General features: G+C 37.2%; 1 protein-coding gene and 1 long non-coding RNA gene across 5 annotated transcripts in view; one reads left to right on the top strand and one right to left on the bottom strand.

The window, feature by feature from the left end:
• The window catches only part of LOC127453449 (protein Aster-A-like), a 48914-nt gene extending 30903 nt beyond the window's left edge, over positions 1-18011 (bottom strand). For 2 of the 4 annotated variants that reach the window (XM_051719789.1, XM_051719790.1), the window contains exons 1-5: positions 17431-18011; positions 12639-13399; positions 2416-2614; positions 187-207; positions 2-86 (exon numbers count right to left, since the gene is read on the bottom strand). In XM_051719789.1, the coding sequence (XP_051575749.1) occupies positions 2-86; positions 187-207; positions 2416-2614; positions 12639-13018 (685 nt within the window). In that variant the 5' untranslated portion in view covers positions 13019-13399; positions 17431-18011. Of the gene's footprint in view, position 1; positions 87-186; positions 208-2415; positions 2615-6656; positions 6885-12638; positions 13400-17430 lie in introns of those variants that run through there. The other 2 variants (XM_051719791.1, XM_051719792.1) reach the window with 2 other exon arrangements.
• A 4111-nt stretch (positions 18012-22122) lies between these two features.
• Positions 22123-24087, top strand: LOC127453502 (uncharacterized). Its single transcript, XR_007899420.1, has 3 exons — positions 22123-22777; positions 22917-23029; positions 23714-24087. It is a non-coding gene; the product is annotated as an uncharacterized LOC127453502 (long non-coding RNA).
• The last annotated feature ends 1567 nt before the right edge of the window (positions 24088-25654 follow it).

Genomic DNA, 25654 nt, shown 5'->3' with positions numbered 1-25654 from the left:
CCCACTATGAGACGCTCTGTATCAGGCAGCTTTTTAAAGAGTTTGCGGAAGTCTTCGTTCCTCTGTTTGTATGTGGGGCTGAGTACCTGTGCATCAGCGAGAGAGACGTGAGCAAGGGAAACCAGCACCGTCAGCTTAAGCACAAAACACTGAGGCATGAACTTCTGAAGACCCCAGGATACTTACATTATACCAGCTTTGCATTTTCTGGAACAGAGAGGAAAAGAGAGAGGATCTTGTTTATGAAAAGTATTGTGAATGTGATTTCATGTTGACAGACTAAACAGCAAACTGTGCATTTGCTATTTAGGACCTGTTCAGTTCATTCCTTTGAAAAACACTGTTATCTTTCAGAATGAAATCAAAGGAAATGAATGCAACCCTTCTAGCATTCTTCCTTCCTTCCTTATGTACTCAGAACAGGATATAACAGTCATTCAGTGTTCAGTATGTGGGTGGAAGACCGAGTTCTCATCACATCAGATATTTAGAGTAATGATGATGATACAAGCGAAGCTCATCAATAAGGATTTTTTTTTTTTCTGCTGACCTGGTCAATTTTTACTTGCCCTGCTAATGCTTTCACTGACTCCAATACAAAAAATATTTTTAATCAATGCATTTTTAATGTAAGAAAAATAATTAAATATTTTATTAAATGTCAAGATTTCCTTTGTAAAAAAAAAAAAAAAAAAAGACAAGGTTTTTAACTACACTATAAAAAATTATTGTAATTTTAACAAAATATATATATATATATATATATATATATATATATATGTAAAAAACGGGAATATTCCTGATTCAATACAAGTTAAGCTCAATCAACAGCATTTGTGACATTGATTACACAAAATGATTTAGACTCTTCCCTCCTTTTCTTTAAAAAAAGCAAAAATGAGGGTTACAGTGAGGACTTACAACTTAGTGGAAAGTAATTTTTGTGGTAATCAACATTCTGGCACAAATGCTGAATTGAGTTTAACTTGTATTGAACCTGGAATATTCCTTTACTTGGTTTATTTGTAGTTAACTTTTCATGTACTGTGAAAACTTAAAAGTATGTTTTATTTAACAAGACAGTACATGTATTTTTACAGTAAAATCTTTTTTAAAATATGTTTTTTTGCAATCAATGAACAACTAACCTCGCACACCTGAGAAGTAATTGATAGGTGCGTCGGACACAAGCTGTAGCAAAGTCAATGAAATGGAAAAAATCCTGCACAATGGGAACTATTGATGTGGTAATTGTGCACAGTGTAATAATGCTTTTAAATCATCCTTTTTTTCATCTGCGAACTAGTAAAAGGTACTCAATAAAACTCTGTTATCACCTGTTCCTCTACCCATGTTGTGTATTTGATTCGTTGCCCTTGTAGTCTTGGATATGTGGGAAAAACATCATGTCAGTTAAAACAACGAATTAGTGAACATAAGAGTTCGATCAGGAGAAAAGACCTAAATTATCCTGTCGCAGCTCATTTTGTTGAATTTAATCATGATGTCTCCTCTTTGCATTTTTGTGGCATCGAGAGTGTTAAGATGCCACCATGAAGAGGCAACACTGAACTGGTTTTACAGAGATGTGATATTTATTGGATCAACACACTCCAAACCTCATTACCGATGGGACTTAATGATGAAGCCTTGTTTAATGTGACGCTGTAGATATTCTTTATGTATAGATAACGTTTTTTTCCATGTATGTGTGTGTATGTGTATGTATATGGAATATAAATTAAAGAAAAGGATCTGTATGTAATGGTGTGGGTTACCTTACAGGTGTAATTTATTATATGTATTTGGGCTGCTGTATATGTGATGTTTTTCTCTTTTCTGTATTTATAGGTGTTTTCTAGATGTTCTCTATTTTATTGATTGTCATTGGTTGTGATGTCATGGTCATCAGATGTGTTGATTGGTCATGACATATTTTAATTTTGGTGCTGTTGCACTCTGTTTGTAAATGCCTGATGAAGGTCGAGTGACCGAAACGATGCTTAATACATTTTGATACTGTCTGCAAGCCAGGATAGTGTGCGGGATTTTTTCCATTTCATTGACTTTGCTAAAATATGTTTTTTTTAGAATTAATTAATACGATTTACTTTATAATTAACAGTGAAAATTCAGGATTGACATGAACTTGCAAATTATAATCTTGTTTTTAATCAAAATAATTAACAACAACGTTCAGTAAATCAAAGAGCACCAAACGTTTAAGTTTTCAAAGCATTAAAACTCCAATAAAAGATCAACGTAAGAATCTAAGATGTAGTGACAACAAAGCACCGATGTCAGTGCCATCATTTTGTGTGAATCACTAGCCCTGGGTCAGCAGTCCATCCTTAATGTTGAGCCCTGACAAGACTGTCCAATAATTACATAGGTCCAGGTCAGGATGTGGCTTACCTTGGCATTGCGGGTGAAATGTCGAGCTGTGAGTGGGTAGGAGGAGGTAGAGGAGGAGGGGGTAGGAGGAAGGGGGCTGTCAGAACCCCCACTGCTTCGGTCTCTGCCCACCTCCCCTTCGCTGGCTCTGCTTCCCAGCACACGTCGGCGTAGGGAGGGCGAGTTACCGGGAGTGCTGCGCGGAGAGTTACTGGCTGTACTGCAGGCAGAGGAAAGAAGATACAGACACTCAGGTCAGACAGTCATCTGGCATTTCAGCACACAGGTTTAACCGCCCTTAAAAGGCAAGTGGGTCATGCACAAGGAAGTGACACAAAGGACAAGGTTTATCCGCTATTTACAAAACAGCATGTATTGATTACAACAAACTGTGGACAGTGGTTTACAACATATGGATGTTAGTGGCCACAAATGTTCTAAAGCATTCCAAAAATGAATGGTTTCTAATCTGTGTTAAAATTAAATTGAGAAATGTTCTGAGCTAAGGTCAAAGCCCAGAGATAAAGACCCTATTTATATTAACAACAATTGTTTCCATAGTAGCATTCCGTTCCTGTTCCAGTAAAATAAAGGTGACAACATAGATAGGGGCTTCTGTCCACAAACACAAAGACTTATGTGTTCACCAACATTTAATCAGTCTGAAGAGACATTTAAATGCCAGACATGAGACCTGTTAAGCCAAAGGAGTGCCGATAGTAGCTTTAAAGGCCTGGGTATACTTTGTTTTTGTGCATTCCGGATCACGTAGTCGACCGTGTTGCCTTTCAAAGTATACTCATTTGACCACAAGTGAATACGAACATGTTCGACGTATGCACACCACGACTGTTTTGTGATACTCTTTTAGTACAGTCAATGATGCGCACAGACGAGGACTGTCCGCGTGTCATGAAAATCTGAGCCATGCACAGACTGTGCTGATGATGAAATTTACGTCACACATACTGTGCGCAGAGCTATCAGCAACGTGGACAACCAAAGTATACTTTGTCCTGAAATGGGTCATGATCTTTTGACATACAGTGCATTCATAAGTATTCAGACCCCTTCATTTTATTCACATTTTGTTATGTTGCAGCCTTATGCTAAAATGCTTTAAATTATTTTTTTTACATCACTCTACACTTCATACCCCATAGTGACAAAGCAAAAAAAAATGATTAAATAGAAAAAACTGAAATATCACAAGTATTCAGACCCTTTGCTATGACATTTTAAATTTAGCTCAGGTGCATCCCATTTCTCTGGATCATCTTTGAGATGTGTCTATACTTTGACTGGAGTCCACCTGTGGCAAACTCAATTGACTGGACATGATTTGGAAAAGCACACACCTGTCTATATACGGTCTCGCAGCTGAAAATGCATATCGGAGCAAAAACCAAGCCATGAGGTCAAAGGAACTGCCTGCAGAGCTCAGAGACAGGATTGTGTCAAGGTACAGATCTGGGGAAGGCTACAAAATGCTTATGGCTGCATTGATGGTTCCCAAGAACACAGTGGCCTCCATGATTCTTAAATGGAAGAAGTTTGGAACAATCAGGATTATTCCTAGACTGGCCGTCCAGACAAAGTGAGCAATCGGGGGAGAAGGGCCTTGGTAAGAGAGGTGACCAAGGACCCGATGGTCACTCTGGTTGAGTTTCAGAGGTCATGTGTGGAGATGGGAGAAACTTGCAGAACGACAACCATCACAGCAACACTCAACCGATCTGGGCTTTATGGCAGAGTGGCCAGACGGAAGCCTCTCCTCAGTGTAAGACACATGAAAGCCCACTTGAAATTAGCAAAAAAGCACCTAAAGGACTCTCAGACTGTGAGAAACAAGATTCTCTGGTCTGTTGAAACGAAGATGGAACTGTTTGGCCTCAATTTGGCCAGTGTATAATGGGCTAAGACTACACTCTCTCACCTTTATGTTCACTTTGATCCATCAGCTGCATATCGCTGATTTTCTTCATGATAAGATACACACAGTGAACATGACATATATTATGATTCACTACGTCACAACCCATCACGTTATAATCTAGCTGCAGCAAATGTGCACGAGTGATGAGCGTCCCTGCACCAGAGTGTTCATCAGCCAGGAGAAGATTCAATCTCTTCCCCGGTCACTTCACGCAACTCACAGTCGCGGTGCTGACCACACATAGAAAGGCCAGTTTCAGTTTATTTTCATAAATATAAAAAAATGATTTGGACACATACTGGTTGTCAGACATTAGTGGAACATGTCCATAGTTAATATGATGAACTACATTTTTGGTTACTCTGCTCAGACACCTGTGTGAACTTGAGAGGAAATGACTTCAAACTTCCACTAAAAATGGCCTTCAGACCAGTCAGTTAAATAAAAAAATAAAAATTTAAAAAAAGGCTAAGAAAAGTGAAATTAGATCTGAGAAAAGGTCTAGCATCATGCAAAAACTGATCCACAGCACCAAAATTGTAAAGCTTAAAAAAAAAAAAAAAAAAAACTATTACAAATATTTTTCACATAAGGCAGCATAAAAGTCCATAAGACTCCAGTGGTTATATCAATGTCTTTAGAAGCGATATGATAGGTGTGGCTGAGAAACAGATAACTTTCACATTCTTCTTCTTGTGTTTTAGGTGATTCACATTCTTCATGCATACTGCCCCCTACTGGGCAGGGAGAAGAATTTCTAGCAAAAAATAACGTTTCTCACCCACACCTATCATATCACTTCTGAAGATATGGATTTAACTACTGGAGTCTTATGGATTACTTTTATGTTGCCTTGAATGTATGTACTTTTTGAAGCATCAAAAATTTGGCACCTATTAATTTGCATTGTATGGACCTACAGACTTAAATTATTCTTCTAAAAATCATAATTTGTGTTTTGCTGAAGAAAGAAAGTCAAACACATCTGGGATGGCATGAGGGTGAGTAAATGATGAGAGAATTTTCATTTTTGGATGAACTATCCCTTTAACAACACATATATTGCTTACGTCTCGTGGCTATACTTTTGAAACAGTGAGTATTTTAATGTTTACAGACTAGCCCCATTCATTTTCATTGTAAGGAACTCATATTTTTGCTTTTTTTAAGAAAAGGAGGGATAAGTCTAAATTATGTCACAAACGCTTAACTTGTATTGAACCCAGAATATTCCTTTAATACACACCATGGTGCTGTATGAGCATTTTCATATATCATGTAATTTACTTCAAGTACCCAATGGTACTTCAAAGAATTCCATGGATTTACCATAATTTATGTAATAAAAAACATGGAACAAAACATGCCAAGTATTGACTTTTATTCTCTTCTACTCATCTTGTTTAGTCCTTATCAAATCACATTCAGGATCTTACTGATTACTGTACTTTATCTTTAACAACTTTGGCCTCTGCTCGGATCCTTGGCACACGTTGTCTTGGTAACAAAGGGAAGGGGGACACACATTTCAGAGTCTCCAAGGAAACTTGACAGGATCACGAGAACACGACTCTCACTGAACTAGTCGGTCTAGTGGACTTCAAATATGAAATGTGATAAAGCAACTAGAAACTTTTCAACAAAAGTGAAGCTCCCATTTAGGTCCTAGACGAGCATGGAGAACCAACAGGCTGAGTGAGCCTTTAATCGCCTTTATATATCAGCAGAAAAACAGAGACGGAAAGGGCAGCAAAACAGCACGCGAGCTCAATAACATCCCACCAACAATAATAAAGACCGAAATTCAAAACTATTACTCACAGTGACATGCGAAACTCTACAACCGGAGCATTTTTTCCCCCTCAGAGAGCTTTTTACCAGTAAGACCTAGACTGTTTTCCAGCAAAGTGTTAACAGAATGAATGGGTGGTCTTGTGCCGAGGCTAAAAATACTGATGTCAACATCGACACCACGTCATCCGATGCAAATTTGCAATAAAAATGCATATTACATTTAAACAATGTCAACGTAGGATGAAGGCAGGATTTGCATGTACAGTGCACATAAAGTAAAACTAAAGCAGCCGTAATTCTAATCCTCAGAGCTGAACGTGCATCGGTGCACAACGGGGCTAATCAAAGACAGAATGTCGATGTGAGGGTTAAAAGATGCAATCGTATTGCATGCGTCTAAACGCCTGCCAACCTTCTACTGCACTGTGAAGCAAGAACGGATGAAAGTGAACAGTTTAAACATGTATATGATCATTTTAGAACACAGTATTTGCATGCATTGAAGAAAACAACTAAAGCGTTTGCTACTTACTCGAACATGTCATTGGGTTTTCCTCGATTCACGTTTATTTTATAATAGCCTCTCGATACGGCTCTGCGCCGACTCGCCAGCCGTTACATTCAGATTAACTAGACCGAACGCATTGGAGACACGTCGTCCTCTGTTTATCCACGGATCGTGTTATTCCAACTGAACGCAATCGTTCAACATCCCCATGCCAAGCGAGGTACCAGACCTCGGCTGTTCCTCCAAAATGCAATGACCACCATGAACGCGCCGGCTATCCTAAAGCAACCTACACAGAGGGGAGGGGGCAAAGAAGATGTACTGTGTGTGTGGAGGGAATCGACACCGTTTGAGACTGTGGCCCTCTCTTTACAACTGCACACCATGGCCAAACCATTGGGGATTATCCTTAAGAGTTTATGTTAATGCACTTGAGTCAATAAAACTGTTGAAATGCTCCGCTGATGGCCTTAAAAAAAGGACACACAAGAGTTTACAAGGGCACAATATAATGTAAATTAAGAGAATAATTCCATTGATCACTACTAGACTCCTGGGAAAATGTATCAGTACCCCTATCGGTCCAGTTGGTTTCTTTGATCATTGTTCTAACCTCAAACTCTGTGGTATAGAGTCTGTAGAGTGCATAATAATCCTCCGAGGCCAGGCAGTCTCCATAATCTGTTTCCCTGGGAGAATCTGCCGTAATCTCAGTATGAAGGGTGAGGGGGAAGCTAAGACAGTTGCAAAACCAATGTATACAAATATGCATGCTCAAAAACTCCAATCCAGCCCTTGCTAAACTTTAATGGCAAAATGTTAAAATTTTACCCTTCGCATCAGCACCAGACAATGCACACAATCTTTGATCAGAATAAATCAATAAATAAGATAATTACTTATATCGTGAGGTCAGACCAAACTGGACAAGTCATCAACGTGCTGTAAATCATCTGTCAGACTAAGGAAATAAGGGCAATCAATGTCACTCTACCTTTCAATCTGAGGCTTTACTGGAATTGCTCAAACACAAACACTTTGCCTGTGCAATAATCCAGTAGGATTGAAGGTTTGAAGCTCAAAGCATTCAATCTATTTCTGCAATCCCATGTATCTGAACAGAGTTTAGACTGTACTGTGATCTATGAGAGAGAAATGCAGCTGCACTGTATCTCACCAACTTTGTGTGGAACATATGGCACAAGTACATCATGGTCAGAAAGGCCAAAGCAGCCCAAAGAGGCTTAGGCAAATGTATTCTTCAGACGTAAGAAGCAACCCAAGTAAACAGACTGAACTTCACACAAGGAAAGCTAAATCAAGCTGTATGCTTTTCCACAGACGTTTGAATAGGCTTAAAGGGAGAGTCCATCCAAATAAAAAATTATGTCCTCATTTACTTACTCATTACACCTGTATGACTTTCTCATAGAAGGAGATGTCAGTCAGAATGTTAGGGACTGACAGCCTCAGTTGCCATTCACTTTCACTGCATTTTTTTTTCCCATACAATGAAAGTGAATGGTGACTGAGGCTGTAATGCTGCCTGATATTTCATTTTGAGGAAGTAAACAAAGACAGAATGTTAATTTTTGGATGAAATAGTCCTCTAAGTTTTTTTTTTTTTTTTTTTTTTTTTGCATTAGTATTTGTATTGCATTTATGCATTGTTTGCCATTTTTAGTTCAAAATGATAGTGGCAAAATCCAGACCTTGGTCTGTTTCTTGTCTGACGTCATGCAAACTTGCATGTCAGGAACTGATTTTGGACAACCTATAGGTGTTATATGTTTCAGTGTTATCTTTTCAGTTTGACTCAGCAGTATAATCTTAGTAACTCAATTTCTGGTTCACCTCTTGTTTGCATAGAGAGCCTGCAACCTTCATGATAGCGGCCCATATCCTCAACCATTAGACTACCATCACTTCATATAATTTTAAGTTTGTCTTCTGACATACTAGTTTATTGGTAGCCCTAAGCCATTTCTTCAACAACGAGTAAGCCTACTCTCCTATGCCACACAATAAGAAAGTGCTTTCAGCTTTTATTTTATTAGCTTTAATTCACACATTGCACTCTGATTTTGGTGAAGCACAACCTACAGATGCAGGCCAATTCTACAGACAGTGAAAACAATGCTAACATACAAGAGAGCAATTAACAGGCCTCTTCAATTTCAGATGAACACAGATCTGTTTATAAATAAAAGCAGTGTAGATTTTCAAGTAAGAAACAACAGTTTATAAATGACTGTGTACGGTTTCATCAAATATAAAAGTGATTCATACTGTTTTGCTCTTTGAGTCTGAATAATAATAAGGGTGATAACTGATAGCAATAAAAAAAATATTGTGTTAGTTCTTAGACTAGCAAGGAATGTGTTCAGAGTCGCTGGCTAATAGTAAGGTTTAAGGTTATATTAAACAAATAAATAAATAAACACTAGCTAAACAATATCCAGAACATTATAAAATAGATCACACAGCTCCAATTTAGAGTTTCCGAAATGCATTGCAGGCTGAGCGGCAAAACAAAAGGAAATAGGTACATGAAACCGGCTGGTAGATGAGAAGGACAAGGGCACAGCTGTTCATGTTGTGTGCATAAAACACCTTTTGCTCACCGAGCTAGTCTTTCCACTGGCTGGCATTGTTCACTGCAGCATCCAAACAGAGGCATCTGATTGGACTGCAGTGACATCACCAGAAAAGGTGGACACTCCCACTGGATAATAGTGATGTCATGTTTGCGAGAGTCAGACAGCTCAGATACAGCTCCGCCTCCATCTCTCAAGTGCCAAGATCACTTGTCCTCAGTGGTCTTTTTTTCTGTCACTCTGTCATGTTTCTTTTTATTCAATGAGAGAGAATCAATAATCCTTCCCTGTCTTGATAAGTGTTTTGGGACTGTCTGTTTAATTTAATCCCTTAAATATTAGCCTTTTAGCAGGACAAAATCTGAATAATTACAACTAGCAAGTAAGAATGGTATTTGTATGTATGGAATAGAGGTCTGCACGGGCCTTAAAATGAAACCCGTACTCGACCCGTACCAGAAACCGTGTGGCCTGACCCTACCCGGCCGAACAATACCGTCAGATTTTAAGCCCGAACCTGACACGAACCTGCTTACAATCTAATTTCTTCTCCTAGCAAGTACTATTGCAATAGGCTATATTTTATGCAAGCATATATGTAACATTTGTAACAGTACTGAAACAGTAAACATACACAGTTTTAACAAGGCACGGCAGCCCCTTAGTACACTAGAGCAGAAGGGGGAAAAAACATTGCCTTACCGTTTATGCGGCGAAACTTCACCTGGTGCAGAACAATCTGGAATAATATGAAACAATGCAACAGTCCCCTCTATGCAGCCTGAACTTGTTCAGAATGTTGAATTTTTTTTGACAACTGTGCTAAAAACAATCTAGACGCAGCGCAAAGTATGAAAAAGTGCGCAGGTGTCTCAACATGCATATTTCACAATTTGAAGTTCTTTTTAACTTGACATGGTGTTTAAAATATGCCGGTCCTGCATGAGACGCTAGAAAAAAGAAAGTGAGACATTCGTCCAGCATGTGTTTAAATAAAGGGAAAACAGAACAGACGCGCGCAAAAATATATTCGGTGTGAACGGCCCCTAACTGTCCGTTCGTGCGTCTGTGAGTGAGAGCACATGCACGAAACAAGTTCGTTATAAACCCGAATCTGACCCAAACCCGAAGTCCTAATTGAAAAACTGACCCGAACCCAGCCCTAAACCCGTTGGGTTCTTGGGTCCCGTCGGGCCCAGGTCAGGTTGCAGAGCTCTAGTATGGAACCCATGCTTTCAGAGTTCACTATAATCCTGGTGTGGATTGAATGATGCCAGGTTGCAAACTGACATTTTTTTTGCATACACTAATTATATTCCATAATATTGATTTATATTTATAGTTACTATTTTTGTAAGATAGATATATGTATAAATATGTAAATATAATAAAATATAATTGTATTAATTTTATGAATCATAGTTTGTATTTTTGTGATTTTGTCACACAAAAAGACTAACTTTATTATTATACTATTATGAATTATAGTTAGTATTTTTGTGATGTATATATATGAAACTTAAACTGTGCAAATAGTGACATGACATGTACTCCAAACCAATGACGAGAAATCAAGCTGTATGCTATATTTATATATATATATATATATACATATATATATATATATATATATATATATATATATATATATATATATAAAAATCACACAAAAGACAATATAACTACAATATAATAATTAACATTATTATGAATTATAGTCAGTATATTTGCCTTGTGTGCTTTTATTATATATATATATATATATACACACACACACACACACACACACACACACACACACACAGAGTATACTATATATATATATGTATTGATAAAAGCACAAAACAAATTAACTAACTATAATTCATAATAATAATAATATATTATTATTATTATTATTATTATTATTATATTGTAGTTAGTATTTTTGTATTTTGTATGATTTTATTTATTTTTCTCATCAACTACATGGGCTACAACAGCAGAAGACCACGTGGGGTTTCACTTCTGTCAGCCAAGAACAGAAAGCTGAGGCTGCAGTGGGCCTACCATCTGCATGTCGCAGAAGAAATCAAGATTCATCAGACCAGAATTTGTTTTTACAGTCTTTAACTGTCCGGTTTTGGTGAACCTGTGCCCACTGCAGGAACCCCATGTGGTCTGCTGCTGTTGTAGCCCATTCGCCTCAAGGTTTGACATGTTGAGCATTCTGAGATGCTATTCTGCTCACTACAATTGTACAGAGAGGTTATCTGAGTTACCGTAGCCTTTCTGTCAACTCAAACCAGTCTGGCTATTCTCCGTTGACCTCAATCATCAACAAGGCTTTTCCATCCACAGAACTGCTGCTCACTGGATGTTTTGATTGGGCACCATTCTGAGTAAACTCTAAAGTCTGTTATGCGTGAAAATCCCAGGAGATCAGCAGTTACAGAAATACTCAAACCAGCCCGTCTGGCATAAAAAAATCATGCCACGGTTGAATTCACTGAGATCAATTTTTTTTCCCCATTCTGATGGTTGATGTGAACATTAACTGAAGCTCCTGACCCATATCTGCATGATTTTATGCACTGCTGCCACACAATTGGCTGCTTAGATAATCGCATGAATAAGTGGGTGTACAGATGTACCTAATAAAACTGAGGGTCAGTTCCAAAACTTTGTGAGCTGCCTCGCTGTCTCCTGCCTAGGCAGCTGTCTACTATGGCAGCATCCTTGCTAAAATGATGCCTCATAAGTGACCGATTTGGAACACACTACATAGGCGGCAGCTCTGCACATCATTCACATACCGCTCCTCATGCGCAGCGCACGGGACACTCGACTCACAACTGATTTCAATACATGTGATGCGAGGGAAACGACGCAATCCTCTAATGAGTGCACAGCACACAATCATTTTGGGTAAAATTGTCAGTTTTGTATCATATTAAACTGTTATTTATCGATAATTTTCAGTATTGAATGGTTTATAAGTATATTTATAATCTACATTTCTCTTGCTTCGTCCATGATCTTGGATTTATTTTTCCGCCGAGCTCATCATGGTGCATTTGCACTATGCAACTTAATTTATGAAAAAAGAAACCTATAACTCAAATAGAGCAAATAGTGACAACACAACTGACACAAATCTAAGTTGTCTTATACCTAAACCAATGATAATGTTAATCAGCATGAGTCTTCATACCAGTAACACTTCCTTCCTATCCAGATCTATTTCTAATTGCAGAATTGCTTCCCCATCAGCTCCTCCTGTTCTCATTAGGTATGTGAGTGTGTGTATGGATCTGATGTCCCTCTGAATATCTAGAGTGCATGAAAAAAAGTAAAAAAAAAAAAAAAAAGATCAAGGGAATGATGCTGGCTGGCCAAACGGAGGCAAGCTGCTGGCACACACACTGACCTGCTGCTGTCACAGTCTGAGTCCTTGTTGAGAAGGCTACGGAAAGACCAGCGAGAGCGCCTGCTTAGAGAGGAGCTCCGTGACCATGAGCGGGATGGGGGTAAGAGAAGCAAAGACGGGCTGCCCTGCTCTTCCTCTTCTACATTGGAGACCATTGGAGATGGATGTAAAGGACTTTGACTTCTATCCCTCGTCGCTTTTCCTTTATCCCAATGATTCTCTGATTTGTCTTCTTGCTGCACCTTGCCTCTCCTCCTCTCCCGGGTTCGGCTGCGTGAGTGGTACCGGTGTCGCCGGGGGCTTGGGGAGCAGGACCACGACTCCGTATCGGAAGATGGAGGGAGAACGTTCAAAGTTGGAATGGGAATGGGCTCAGCCATGGTGATCTCAAAAGATGGTGTCAGACATCATCAGCAAAATTTTGTATATTAGCAGTCCAGGTTCCTTCACAGTGGTACAGCGTAAATACAGTGTAAACCTGTGGGACCATCACTAAATCCTAATATGCAAAAAAGAGTGTTGCCATCTCTTGTGTAGATCATTGTTCAGTAAAGTTTTTCCAGGAAAATAAAAAAATAAAAAGCACATGATATGTCGATTTTGCATGCATCCAACATTGCTTGATGCCAGTCCATCTTCTTCTGGATTCTCTGTTGCTATAAAAGGCTTCCTTCAAAAGAGTTTCTTCTTTCACTGTCACAAGCACAGCTTACATTGCAGTCTTGCAATTGCCTCATCCTAGAGATTTGCACATCATGTTGCTAAAGAGGGGAGAAATTATTTTTGTGTTTAACTAATTCAAGCCATGGACTGGAATCAAATATTTATCGGGACTACTTTATTTTTTGTTAACTAAACATATCTTTGCATATAAGTGTTATAATTTTATGATATTTTAAAATATATTAGGGATGCACAGGGATATCCCTTAACATTTAAAAATATGAATGCCAAGATTAGTGTGATGCTACAGTTTGACTAAGCATCTTTCAATGCACTTCTGAGCACTTCTGTTTTGTTTGAGCACTTAAGCAAAATGTGGAGAAGATTCAAAGTTTTCTTTTTTTTGGATTATGTATTTTGAATTATTTACTAAATACATATGCAGTACACCTATCTAAAGAGTAATCTAACCTATAGCACATACATATTACTTAAAAACCGTCATAACGGTGCATCCCTAACATATTTTCTTGAAACTGTATGTAAATGTTTTAGCTTACATCCAAGGAATCAAAAGAGTTTGCCATTTTTCAATGGTTTTGTTGGACAATGTCCTCCCATATTCTTATGGTATAACTCTTCTAATAGAAAGCACGATTGACCGATAACATCCAGAGGTGTTCAAAACACAGATCTCACAAACTTATTTGCATATACACAACAAAGTTTACAGTTTAACACACAAAAGTTGATATTAATGGATAGGCACAGTATAACTGCTGGTCGATATGAGTGCAATGTGTGAATTAAAGCTAATAAAAAAAAGCTGAAAGCACTTTCTTTTTGTGTGGCATAGGAGAGTAGGCTTACTCGTTGTTGAAGAAACGGCTTAGGGCTACCAATAAACTAGTATGTCAGAAGACAAACTTAAAATTATATGAAGTGGTGGTAGTATAATGGTTGAGGATATGGGCCGCTATCATGAAGGTTGGAGGCTCTATGCAAACAAGAGGTGAATCAGAAATTGAGTAACTAAGATTATACTGCTGAGTCAAATTGAAAAGATAACACTGAAACATATAATTGAGACTTATGCATAAAAGGAGCATGAATAAAATGTTTTGTGACTGTCTGATGCAAAGTCTCCACAACAAAAATGTTGTGTCACAAAAGCCATATGTGATAGTGTGTGAGTATATGGAATCTAGGAATGTCATTAAATATTAATACATCGATTATTGATTAGCATGTTATTTTCTCAATACGTTTTCGAGGCATCGATATATTAACACTAGCCAACATTTAAGTTAGAAATCTAATCTGTGCTCAATTCAATGTCAGTTGGCCTTCCGTTTAATGTAGTCTGGCTTACTTGCTTTGGGATACCATAGAGTGGGTGATATAACATTTACTTAGTTACCCTGTCACTCACACTTCACTAAAGTTGTGTTGAGAAATATGTATGAAGAGACAAAGACTATTGTGCAACGAGTAACCCTATTTAAACCCTGAGAAAATGCTGTTATAGACTGATAATCATCTGGAAAATTTTCTGATTATCAATGTGTGAAAAAGGCATTGATCCCAAGCTTAATTGGCATCCAAACCAAAAACCATGGCTCCTTGTTTCATAATGTTTCGATGGAATCAATAAGCAGTCTGGCACCCCTCGATAATGTTGTCAATCAACTCATGTACCATCATTCTCAACAGGTGCTCACTATTATTTTACCTAGTTACTCAACTTCCTTTTTGGCCTTTTGAATAGTACAATTATGCAAGGGAAATGCACATGTAAATAAGAAACCTATTGAAACTTAAAACCAAGCCAGTATCACCTGACTATCAGCTTTGCATGTTTTCCCTTGTAAAATGTATGCACATACACTGGCGGCCAAAAGTTTGTAATGTACAGATTTTGCTCTTATGGAAAGAAATTGGTACTTCTATTCACCAAAGTGGCATTCAACTGATCACAATGTATAGTCAGGACATTAATAATGTGAAAAATTACTATTACAATTTGAAAACTTTGTTTTCAAAACTACTTAACTACTTAAACTACTTCAAAGAGTTCTCATCAAAAAATCCTCCAAGTGCAGCAATGACAGCTTTGCATTTCCTTGGCATTCTAGCTGTCAGTTTATCCAGATACTCAGGTGACATTTCACCGCACACTTCCTGTAGCACTTGCCATAGATGTGGCTGTCTTGTCGGGCACTTCTCACACACCTTACAGTCTAGCTCAGGGGTGTCAAACTCGGTCCCTGGAGAGCCACAGTCCAGCAGAGTTTAGCTCCAACCCTAATGAAACACACCTGAAGCAGATAATAAAGGTCTTCAGGAGTGCTTGAAGATTACAAGGAGGCATTTTGGAGCAGGGCTGGAACTAAACTCTGCAGGGCTGCGGCCCTCCAGGAACTGAGTTTGACACCCCTGCATCCCACAAAAACTCAATGGGGTTAAGATCCATAACACTCTTTTCCAATTATCTATGTTTTTCCAATGTCTATGTTTCTTTGCCCACTCTAACCTTTTCTTTTTGTTTTTCTGTTTCAAAAGTGGCTTTTTCTTTGCAATTATTTCCATAAGGCCATGAGTCTTCTCTTTACTGTTGAACATGAAACTGGTGTTGAGCGGGTAGAATTCAATGAAGCTGTCAGCTGAGGACATGTGAGGCGTCTATTTCTCAAACTAGAGACTCTGATGTACTTATCCTCTTGTTTAGTTGTACATCTGACCTTCAACATCTCATTTTGTCCTTTTTAGAGCCAGTTGTCCTTTGTCTTTGAAGACTGCAGTGTACACCTTTGTATTAAATATTCTTAATTAAATGTTTTTTGCATTTTCAAGCATTGTATAGCCTTCATTCCTCAAAACAATGAGTGACAAGTTTCTAGAGAAAGCCGTTTTTATTTGTCATTTTTGACCTAATATTGACCTTAAGACATGCCAGTCTATTGCATACTGTGGCAACTCAAAAACAAACACAAAGACAATGTTAAGCTTCATTTAACAAACCAAATAGCTTTCAGCTGTGTTTGATAAAATGGCAAGTGATTTTCTAGTACCAAATTAGCAATTTAGCATGATTACTCAATGATAAGGTGTTGGAGTGATGGCTGCTGGAAATGGGGCCTGTCTAGATTTGATCAAAAATGACTTTTTTCAAATAGTGATGGTGCTGTTTTTTACATCAGTAATGCCCTGACTATACTTTGTGATCAGTTGAATGCCACTTTGGTGAATTAAAGTACCAATTTCCTTCTGAAAGAGCAAAATCTGTACATTATTCCAAACTTTTTGGCCGCCAGTGTATGTAACTTTTATTGGTTATTCAGGGCAAAACAGAAGGTGGTAAGATTTGCCACAATTTTAAATACACTGCTAAGGCTTTTTTTCCCAACAATGGTGCCACAAACTGGTGAGCCATGCTGAGACAATCAATCACAATACAAGAGCAATGCAATGTGTCTTCTCTTTACGGTTCACTTTCTTTCCAAGTAAAGATGCCTTCCTGACCTCAACACCATTAAATTACCATGTGAATCAAACAAATAACAAAAGCGAGAAGCATGGTTTACTTTAAAACTAATAATCAAATTACAAATGGAGCCATCAATCAGCTCAACCTTTCAGACCATTTAACAATTCTGCAGAATCTCCCGATTATTGGCAGATTAATGTCACAGTTTCATCACTAAGCTTCAGAACAGGACTAGCAGTCATTTATCAAAGGCAGGGGCAAGTTCTGCCTCTTTATTTGCTTTACTGTTTGAACAAGATAAATCATGTCTAGGGTTTGTTTGAACAAATCAATCTACAGCTATTAAAAGACAGGCCTCTTACCTTATAAAACACGCCACAGTGCAATATAAACAATGATTTTACTTACTCAGGTCACATAAGAAGATTAAATATGTCAACACAAGGACTTTATGGAGACAAAGAATTTTACTTTCTCAAGGCATGAGCTGAAGAAAGGACACTAGACTTGGCGGCAGTTGTGATAATATGTTATATTAGTTCATTATATACCATTTAGAACCAAGACACTAAACAGAAATAAAACAGCGAAAGACAAGAATCTAATAAAGATGTCTGATTTATTAGTCATAATAATTCCTACCTCCCATTGGACGAATGGCCCCCACTGGTTTTTTCGTGCTCGGCCTCATTCACCAGACGGGAGACGGTGCGGGGGGTGATGTTAAAATCCACTTTCTCGCAGGAACACATCAGCACCCCAAATTTAGCCGGCAAGCTAACAATAAAGTTTCTTTCGCCGCCAGTTTTTCAAATGTAGCCACTATTTTCTAGTAATGTATTACTGTTTAACTATTTCGGGCTGTTAGCTAACTTAACATACGCAGAAAAAAAGCGTAAAAGTAAAATCAAACTTAAGTAAACAAACCAGCACAGTGTTAATCATAGGCGTTAGCCGGTCAGCTGAATTCAGGCAGTTGGGAAGAACACCGTCTAAGAGCTAGTTGGCTAGCATGCTGCTAGTAATACCGGTGGGAAAACGGTCCACTGTTTACTTTTCCCTGAATCCGTTTGTCCGCCATTAAGAGTCCTACTCACAGGCCTTGGTGATGATATCATAGTTTAAATAATGCACCTTCTTAAATTATTTTGTAAATACATTAGAAGTTTACGAACTTTCCCTAAGTTTAATGCTACGCGATAAAAAAAGATAGCATCAGAGCACAGTTTCCAATGAGACGGGCAAAAGTTTACCGGGGTAAGTTCAGACTTAAACACAAGTATACCAGCGCTTAATGACCTCAATAAATTAAAGCTTTGACTTGATTCGATAAAATTAGTAAAATATGAACGTAATGGATGTTAAAATGATTAAAACCCGACGAAAATATATCGCGGAAACTATACTACTTTAATTGCACACCCCTTCCAGGTACAACTTTATGGTACATTCGAGAGACAATCCATCAAGTGATGCACTTTAGCTTGCGCAGACAAACAAGAAAAGAAAAAGAAAGGCGCACAAACAGGCCAGTACACGAATGTTTTTTTTTTTTATTTTTTATTTTTTATTTTTTATTTTTTTTATAGATTTATTCTTTCTTTAACATTATTTGTGATATGAAAGATTTCATATCCCGTTTAAGAATGTATAGAAATCTTAAAATGTGTGGAAATGCAAATGAGAGCAGTGCATAAAGTGTATCTGTAGAATATACAAATGTATTATTATGGGCATTGAGACTGATTTATTTTAACTTCCTTAAGACTGTGCGTTTAATTTCGCAAGACTGTGTGGTCTCGTTGTGACCATGGTGGATATTTCCACTTCCAGAAAAGGCAATGTTCAAAAACGTCTTAAAGGAATATTCCTGGTTCAATACAAGTTTGCTCAGTCGAGATAATTAGTGGCATAATGTTTATTACCACAAAAATAATTTTTACTCATCCCTCTTTAACTTTATAAAAAAAGAAGAAGCAAAAATCAAGGTTACCGTGAGGCCTGGTAGCTCAGCAAGTAAAGATGTTGACTACCACCCCTGAAGTCACAAGTTCGAATCCAGGGCGTGCTGAGTGACTCCAGCCAGGTCTCCTAAGCAACCAAATTGGCCCGGTTGCTAGGGAGGGTAGAGTCACATGGGGTCACCTCCTTGTGGTCGCCATAACGTGGTTCACTCTCGGTGGGACGCATGGTGAGTTATGCGTGGATGCCGCGGAGAATAGTGTGACGCCTCCACACACGCTATGTCTCTGCGGTAACGCACTCAACAAGCCACGTGATAAGATGCATGGGTTGACGGTCTCAGACGTGGAGGCAACTGAGATTCGTCCTCCGCCACCCAGATTAAGGCGAGTCACTACGCCACCACGAGGACTTACAGTGCATTGGGAATTGGGCATTCCAAATTGGGGAGAAAAAGGGGAGGGGAAAAAAATCGAGGTTACAGTGAGGCATTTACAATGGAAGTGAATGGGGCCAATTTTTGGAGGGTTTAAAGACAGAAATATGAAGCTTAATCTTTTATAAATGTACTTATATTAATTCTTCTGTTAAAACTTGCGTGTTATTTGAGCTGTAAAGTTCTTTAAATCACTGTTTAAGGGTTTACTGCATTACGTCATCATGGCAACGAGTTACTCAGCAATTTTATCACACTAAAATCATGTTAACGGAATAGTTCATGATTCAGTCCAGATGTGTATGACTTTCTTTCTTCTGCAGAACATAAATTAAGAATATATATATATATATATATATATATATATATATATATATATATTAACTATCTCAGCTCTGTAGGTCCTTACAGTGCAAGTGAATGGTGATCAGACTTTTATAGCTCCAAAAATCACATAAAGGAAACAAAGAAGTAATCCATAAGATTTCAGTGGTTAAATCCATGTCTTCAGATGTGATATGATTGGTGTGGTTGAGAAAAAGATCAATATTTAAATCCGTTTTTACCATAAATTCTTGTCCCTGTCCAGTGTGATATGCACGAAGAATGCGAATCACCAAAAACAAAAGAAGGACTTAAATATTGATCTGTTTCTCACCCACACCTATCATATTTGCTTCAGACGACATGGATTTAACCACTGAAATCTTATGCATTACTTTTATGCTGTGTTTATGTGCATTTTGGAGCTTCAACATTTTGGCACCCATTCGCTTGCATTGTGTGGACCTACAGAGCTAAAAAAATCTTCTAAAAATCTTCATTTGTGTTCTGCAGAAGAAAGAAAGTCACACGCACCTGGGATGTCATGAGGGTGAGTAAATGATGAGGGAATTTTCATTTTTGGGTGAACTATCCCTTTAACTTGTATTAGACGAAGAATATTCCTTTACCATTTAATTACATTTAATAAAAGTCAAATAATTAATATTTGAGATCAAGCTTGCCGTTCCGAGTATGTAGTTTGTTTAATCTGTATATTTAGTACTACACAACTGTAACTTTACCGGTTAAGATATAAAGAAGATCTCTAAAGAATATACTGCATTTGCTATCTGCGCCCTCTGGAGGACATTAAGGGTAACGCGTTTAACCTAAACTTAAAATAGAGGAGGAATACCATAATTATATGAGAGTCCAACATTTATCCAATTTGATGAACAGAATAGTAATACTCCTAAAATAGTGAAAAGTATAAATTAGCATTTGATCATACTGCTTACCTTGAAGGGTTGTTTCCAAGCTTTTAAGAATCATTATTCTGGATAAACAATGAGAAAGATGGAAGTGATAGGTGATGTCCTCTTGCCCCCTCACGTTTATAGGGTCACTTTGTTTTCATAGGGCGAAAGAAAACAGACATCAAGACTGAAACTTATTATAGTTATTATAAAGGCGACATGGTGACCGTTGTCACCACATTACCATGATTAGCTAACATATTGTTAAATACTAATACAATCTCCTGCACTGTGTACTCAAACCTACCCTCAGATTTACAGTAAAAAAAATAAATAAATAAAAAAATATATATATATATATATATATATATATATATATATATATATATATATAATAAAACGGCTGTAGCTTTAAAATTATTAGCCGTTTCATTCACAGCTTTTACTGTTTGCATGTTTGTCTATAGAGAAATGCGGAAATCATTAGTGTACAATTTATACTGTATGTTAAATTCTCCTGCTGTAGGTTTTGTTTTTGTATTGGGTTTAGCATCGTGTCAGTCAGGAAAAATATGAAATACCTTTACTCACCTATTAATCCGAAGTTGACGGTGTTTCCACACTTGCTGTCTCTCATGACCTTGTTTAACGAGTTGTGTTGCTTTACGCCTGTTGGCGTTGAATGGACATCTAGAAACTCGAGCGGTGCTAAATATAAAGTTCACCAGCTTGTGGGACGCTTTGAGGACGGGCCAATTGTGTTAGGGGAGGGTATAGACTGACGTTCAGGGAACCAAAACAACCTGCATTCTGATAAGTTTGTCAGTCACACAGTAAACCTCTGACGCAATCTGACATGACACACGAGTCAGGGTAAATACACGCGTTTAACATAATAGAGAACGTGTATTATCTGAAGGACAATGGTTTAGATGGTTTTGGATATCTGGAAGTCTGGATAAAAAAATGACAAACCTCAATAAGAATTATTCAAAGCATCTTTTTCTGCCGTCTTAGACAAATCAATCATATCAGTTTAAATGTGCTCTTTAAATCACCTTTTAAGTGCCTTTTTTGTTCCACTCATTAACAGTCAAATAGCGATTAATAATAATAATAATAATAATAAAACGAATAATGATTCAGTTTTCTTATGCATTTAAGCAACATTATGACAAAAGATGATCTGACTCAAGTGCATGTGACAATAAACAAGAGCTCGATTAGAAGTAATTCAAAAGTAATACAATTAGATTACACAAAACATGCTATCTAAAAGATTACACTAATTTTAGGAATGTATGTTGTAAATATTTACTGGATTACAATTGAAAAGTTATCTACCCAAATCTGATGATGACAGAATAGTTATTTCTAACAATTGCTACATTACAAGAACATTTGATGTAAAAATTGCGTCACTTAAACAGCTTCTTGAACATAAGTCCAATGGTATTTAGGCAACGGCATGCATTTATTTACATTTATGCATGAAATATAAATAATTCCATGTGGACCCCTAAAACCCATTCAAATTATTTTCAAGAAGCTGTTTAAGTGACGCAATTTTTTCATCAAATGTTCTTGTAATTTAGCACAATATATATATATATATATATATATATATATATATATATATATATATTATATTATATTTTTTGTTTAAATGAAATGGCTTCTCAAACATAATTCGAATGGTATTTAGGCATCCACATGCAATTATAATTTTATGTCAGAGTAAAAAGTTTAATAAAATGTTCTAGTAACTAGTTGAGATGTAGCTAACTATTATGTTCCCCTTACGGAATATTTTGTTAACCTTGCTCTACACTGAAATGGCCTTGTGCTCAAGACTATGTAAACTGACACTGACACTGAGCATCAGTGCCGTGAAAAGAAAACAGGGGAGGTGGATGATAAACTATAGTAAAATAAAGCTATTAAACACAGTCTAGCTGCAAAAATGTACAAAGGTGTACATTTTGTAGATGAAATCACCACAAGTTGCCTAGAGTTGTAAACTTCCACACAATTGCAATATAAAGAAGTCATCCCAAAAGTTTTTGAATGTTTTCTAGCACGTTTTCTAGCGCGCAATGATACTTTATTTTCTGTGACTTAAGTAGGTCCTTAAAATGCTAGTGGATGGCTCCAAAAAGAACAGACAGTCAGCGTAAACGTCATCAATACAACTCCAGCGGTTAAGTGAATGTCTTCTAAATTGACAGTCGCTTTTGGTGTGAAAAAGATCAATTTTTAAATACTTTTTAACTATGATATTTTTTTTTATTTTTCTTCAAATGTGTTCTGCTGAAGAAAGTAAGTCATACACACCTGGGATGGCATGAAGGTGAGAAAAATTATGAGAGAGTTTACTAACCCTTTAAATATTTATTTGTTTATCATATCTCTTCAGAAGACATGGATTTAACCACTGGAGTTGTATCGATTAATTTTATGCCACCTTTATGTGCTTTCTGGATCTCCAGAGTTCTGGCCACCATTCATTTGTATGGACCTACAGAGCTGAGATATTCTTCAAAAATCTTTGTTTTTGTTCTGCAAAAGAAAGAAAGTCATACACATATGGGATGGCATGAGGGTGAGTAAATAATGAGAGAATTCTCATTTCCTTTAACAGAAATGTTAATAATTGGACAATGGACAAAATATTAATCAGTATTAATAAAACATTTCTAGGGAAGCAGCAGTGCAGCTTTTGACAAATGGACCAGGCTTTTGCATCTTTGACTTGCACTCTATTGTTATTTACTCTAGCTCATTTGGCAGTAAAATCCACAGAGGCTTGAAGCAACACTCTGGTCAGCTCTTTGCATAAATTGTGTCCCGGTGACAACACTGCATATTGCAAAGCTCTAACATAGCTTTTACTGACTATTGACATATATACTTAACCACGTAATACGAGCAGAGCTCACTTCCTTATGATTTCAGAGGAAAGTTGTTTTATTAAAGAAGTATGCTGGAACATTGTGATTGCAATGTGCCATGTTTACCTGTGGCTGTTTAACAAAGGAGTATGCAAAATGTTTTCCAAGCACAATGGCAGAATGCAGATTTTTTTATAGGGGGAAAAGCATTAGACAAATAGTATAGGCTACTATTATACAGGGCCGTAGATTCCAGGGGGATGGGGGGAGGTAACCCCCAGTAATCAAATGTACAATGTTTTGCTCCGCTAAACATCAAAGTCTATGCTGCAATACACAATCTGTATTTAGTGTGATGGGATATTATTTTAAGATTTGAACATTTTCTTTTAAAGGCTGGAGAATTCAAATGCAAGCATGTGTCATTTGTGCACTGACTAGGAGTATCCATCCCAGACAACTGATACAACACCATGACGTGGCAATGAGGATGTTCATGTACAACAAACTCGAGCAAAATGCCAGTTGTAATGTTCAGTTCCAGTGTTTGTGTGTGTAAATACATGTACTCAAATGAATTGTCTTTTGTAGTTACATGCATGACAACCTGTAATTTGTATCCCAAAAAAAAAAAAAAAAAAAAAATCATACCATTAGCCAACAGACTTGCTTTAAAGTGTTAAAAAAAAAAAAAAAAAAACCCACACTCTTAAAACGTATTTACCTCAAAATGCCTTGATAGAACTCAATAAATATTGTCAAATAAGATGAATCATCATTTATACTCATATTCATGTTGTTCCAATCCCAAACGACTGACTGACTTCTGTGGGAGGAACTCAAAAGATGTCAGGAACTATAATAGGGACTGACAGTCTCGCTTTCATTTGAGCCTCATTAGCAGCATCTACATTTTACAATATATTCTCATTCCACAGATGAAACTAAAGTTTTGGAGCAGGTGAGTCAAGTGCTCAAAGCTGATGTGCGGTACACAGGGGAAAATCTGAAAAAGATGGCGATAACCAATGAGTCAATTATCACTGTCAGAACATGATGCTGTATTTTATGAAGGGACCCAGTAATAGAAACTCCTAAAACATGCACACAAATGTGCTAAAATGCAAAATTCTAATAAATATTACCTTACAACTGCTTTTATTAAATACATTAACATAATGTGAAACCAAATTATTGGCATATCAGATCTTGAACACTGTGTAATATAGGGTATTAAATTATGGTTTGTGCTCCTAAGATCATCTAAAATGATTCATGTTTTTTAAAGACACTATCTGTACTACTGATCTTTTGTAGTGTCTAGTAGTGTGTCTGTTTGGATCTGCCATGTAACATTAAGAGTAAAGGTTTTGACGACACATTTCAGTTAAGAAACTTGGTTAAAATTAAAATTGCAGACTCATATTGTCAGCCAGGTTAGCTATAAAGCTAATGATCAGGACATACTACAAATGGGCAACTTTCAGCTGTTGACATTTTACAAGACACTACACGTTTATAACTGAGAGAAAATGATACGAACTTTAAGTCACAGTATTGCTATGATATCGTCCGTTTCTTTAAAAGTTTGTGACCTTGGAGCTTATCTGTATGTGCTTGATTCCATGCTCATGAGAGATGTGACTCTGGTCCCTCCCTGATAGTAAAACGAAGTGTGATTGGTTGAAAATAGAACGTGCTACGATTGGTCCGATTACTTTGGCCGTTATCTGATTGGCTTAAGTAGACGATGGGTGGAGTCTACCTATTTGTGGATTAACTGCAGCTCTGGAAAATCCACAATTGTGTGCTGCCATCCACAAATGCACAGCAATTTTTTTTTTTTTTTTTTTTTGGGTATTTTATAGATTTGTATTTTTAAACAGCATATTTTGTGTTCTGAATTTTTTTTTAGAGGTGATATTAGCTGTAAATCTTCAGATTATAAAATTACAGCTGAAGAAGAAATTAAATGTTTTAAAATTCAATATAGAATTCAATATTCTATTACTGAAAGTAGGCCAGAGGTCAAGCATCCGGGTTCCACAGGGAAAAGTTGAGGGTATCAGAGAAGTCTAACGGAGCATTTTGGCCAATCAAAGAGCTACAATGGCAATTCCATCAAGTACCCATGATCAGTATATATCCGAACCATTTCAGTAAGTTATCATAGACACCTGCAGATCCAGTCCAGACATCAGAAAATGTTCAGTCCAAACAAGTTTTCTTCCACTTTAGATCGGGAAAAGAACTTGGATACAGACGTGACTAAAGTGGACATGAGTAAAAACTTTGTGAATTGAAATGCACAATCCAGAAATACTACCAGCCACATA

This window comes from Myxocyprinus asiaticus, chromosome 15, assembly GCF_019703515.2.
Source record: "Myxocyprinus asiaticus isolate MX2 ecotype Aquarium Trade chromosome 15, UBuf_Myxa_2, whole genome shotgun sequence".
Lineage (NCBI taxonomy): Eukaryota > Metazoa > Chordata > Actinopteri > Cypriniformes > Catostomidae > Myxocyprinus > Myxocyprinus asiaticus.
Note: the sequence above shows the minus strand (reverse complement) of the source record. Positions and strands in the feature narration are given on the sequence as shown.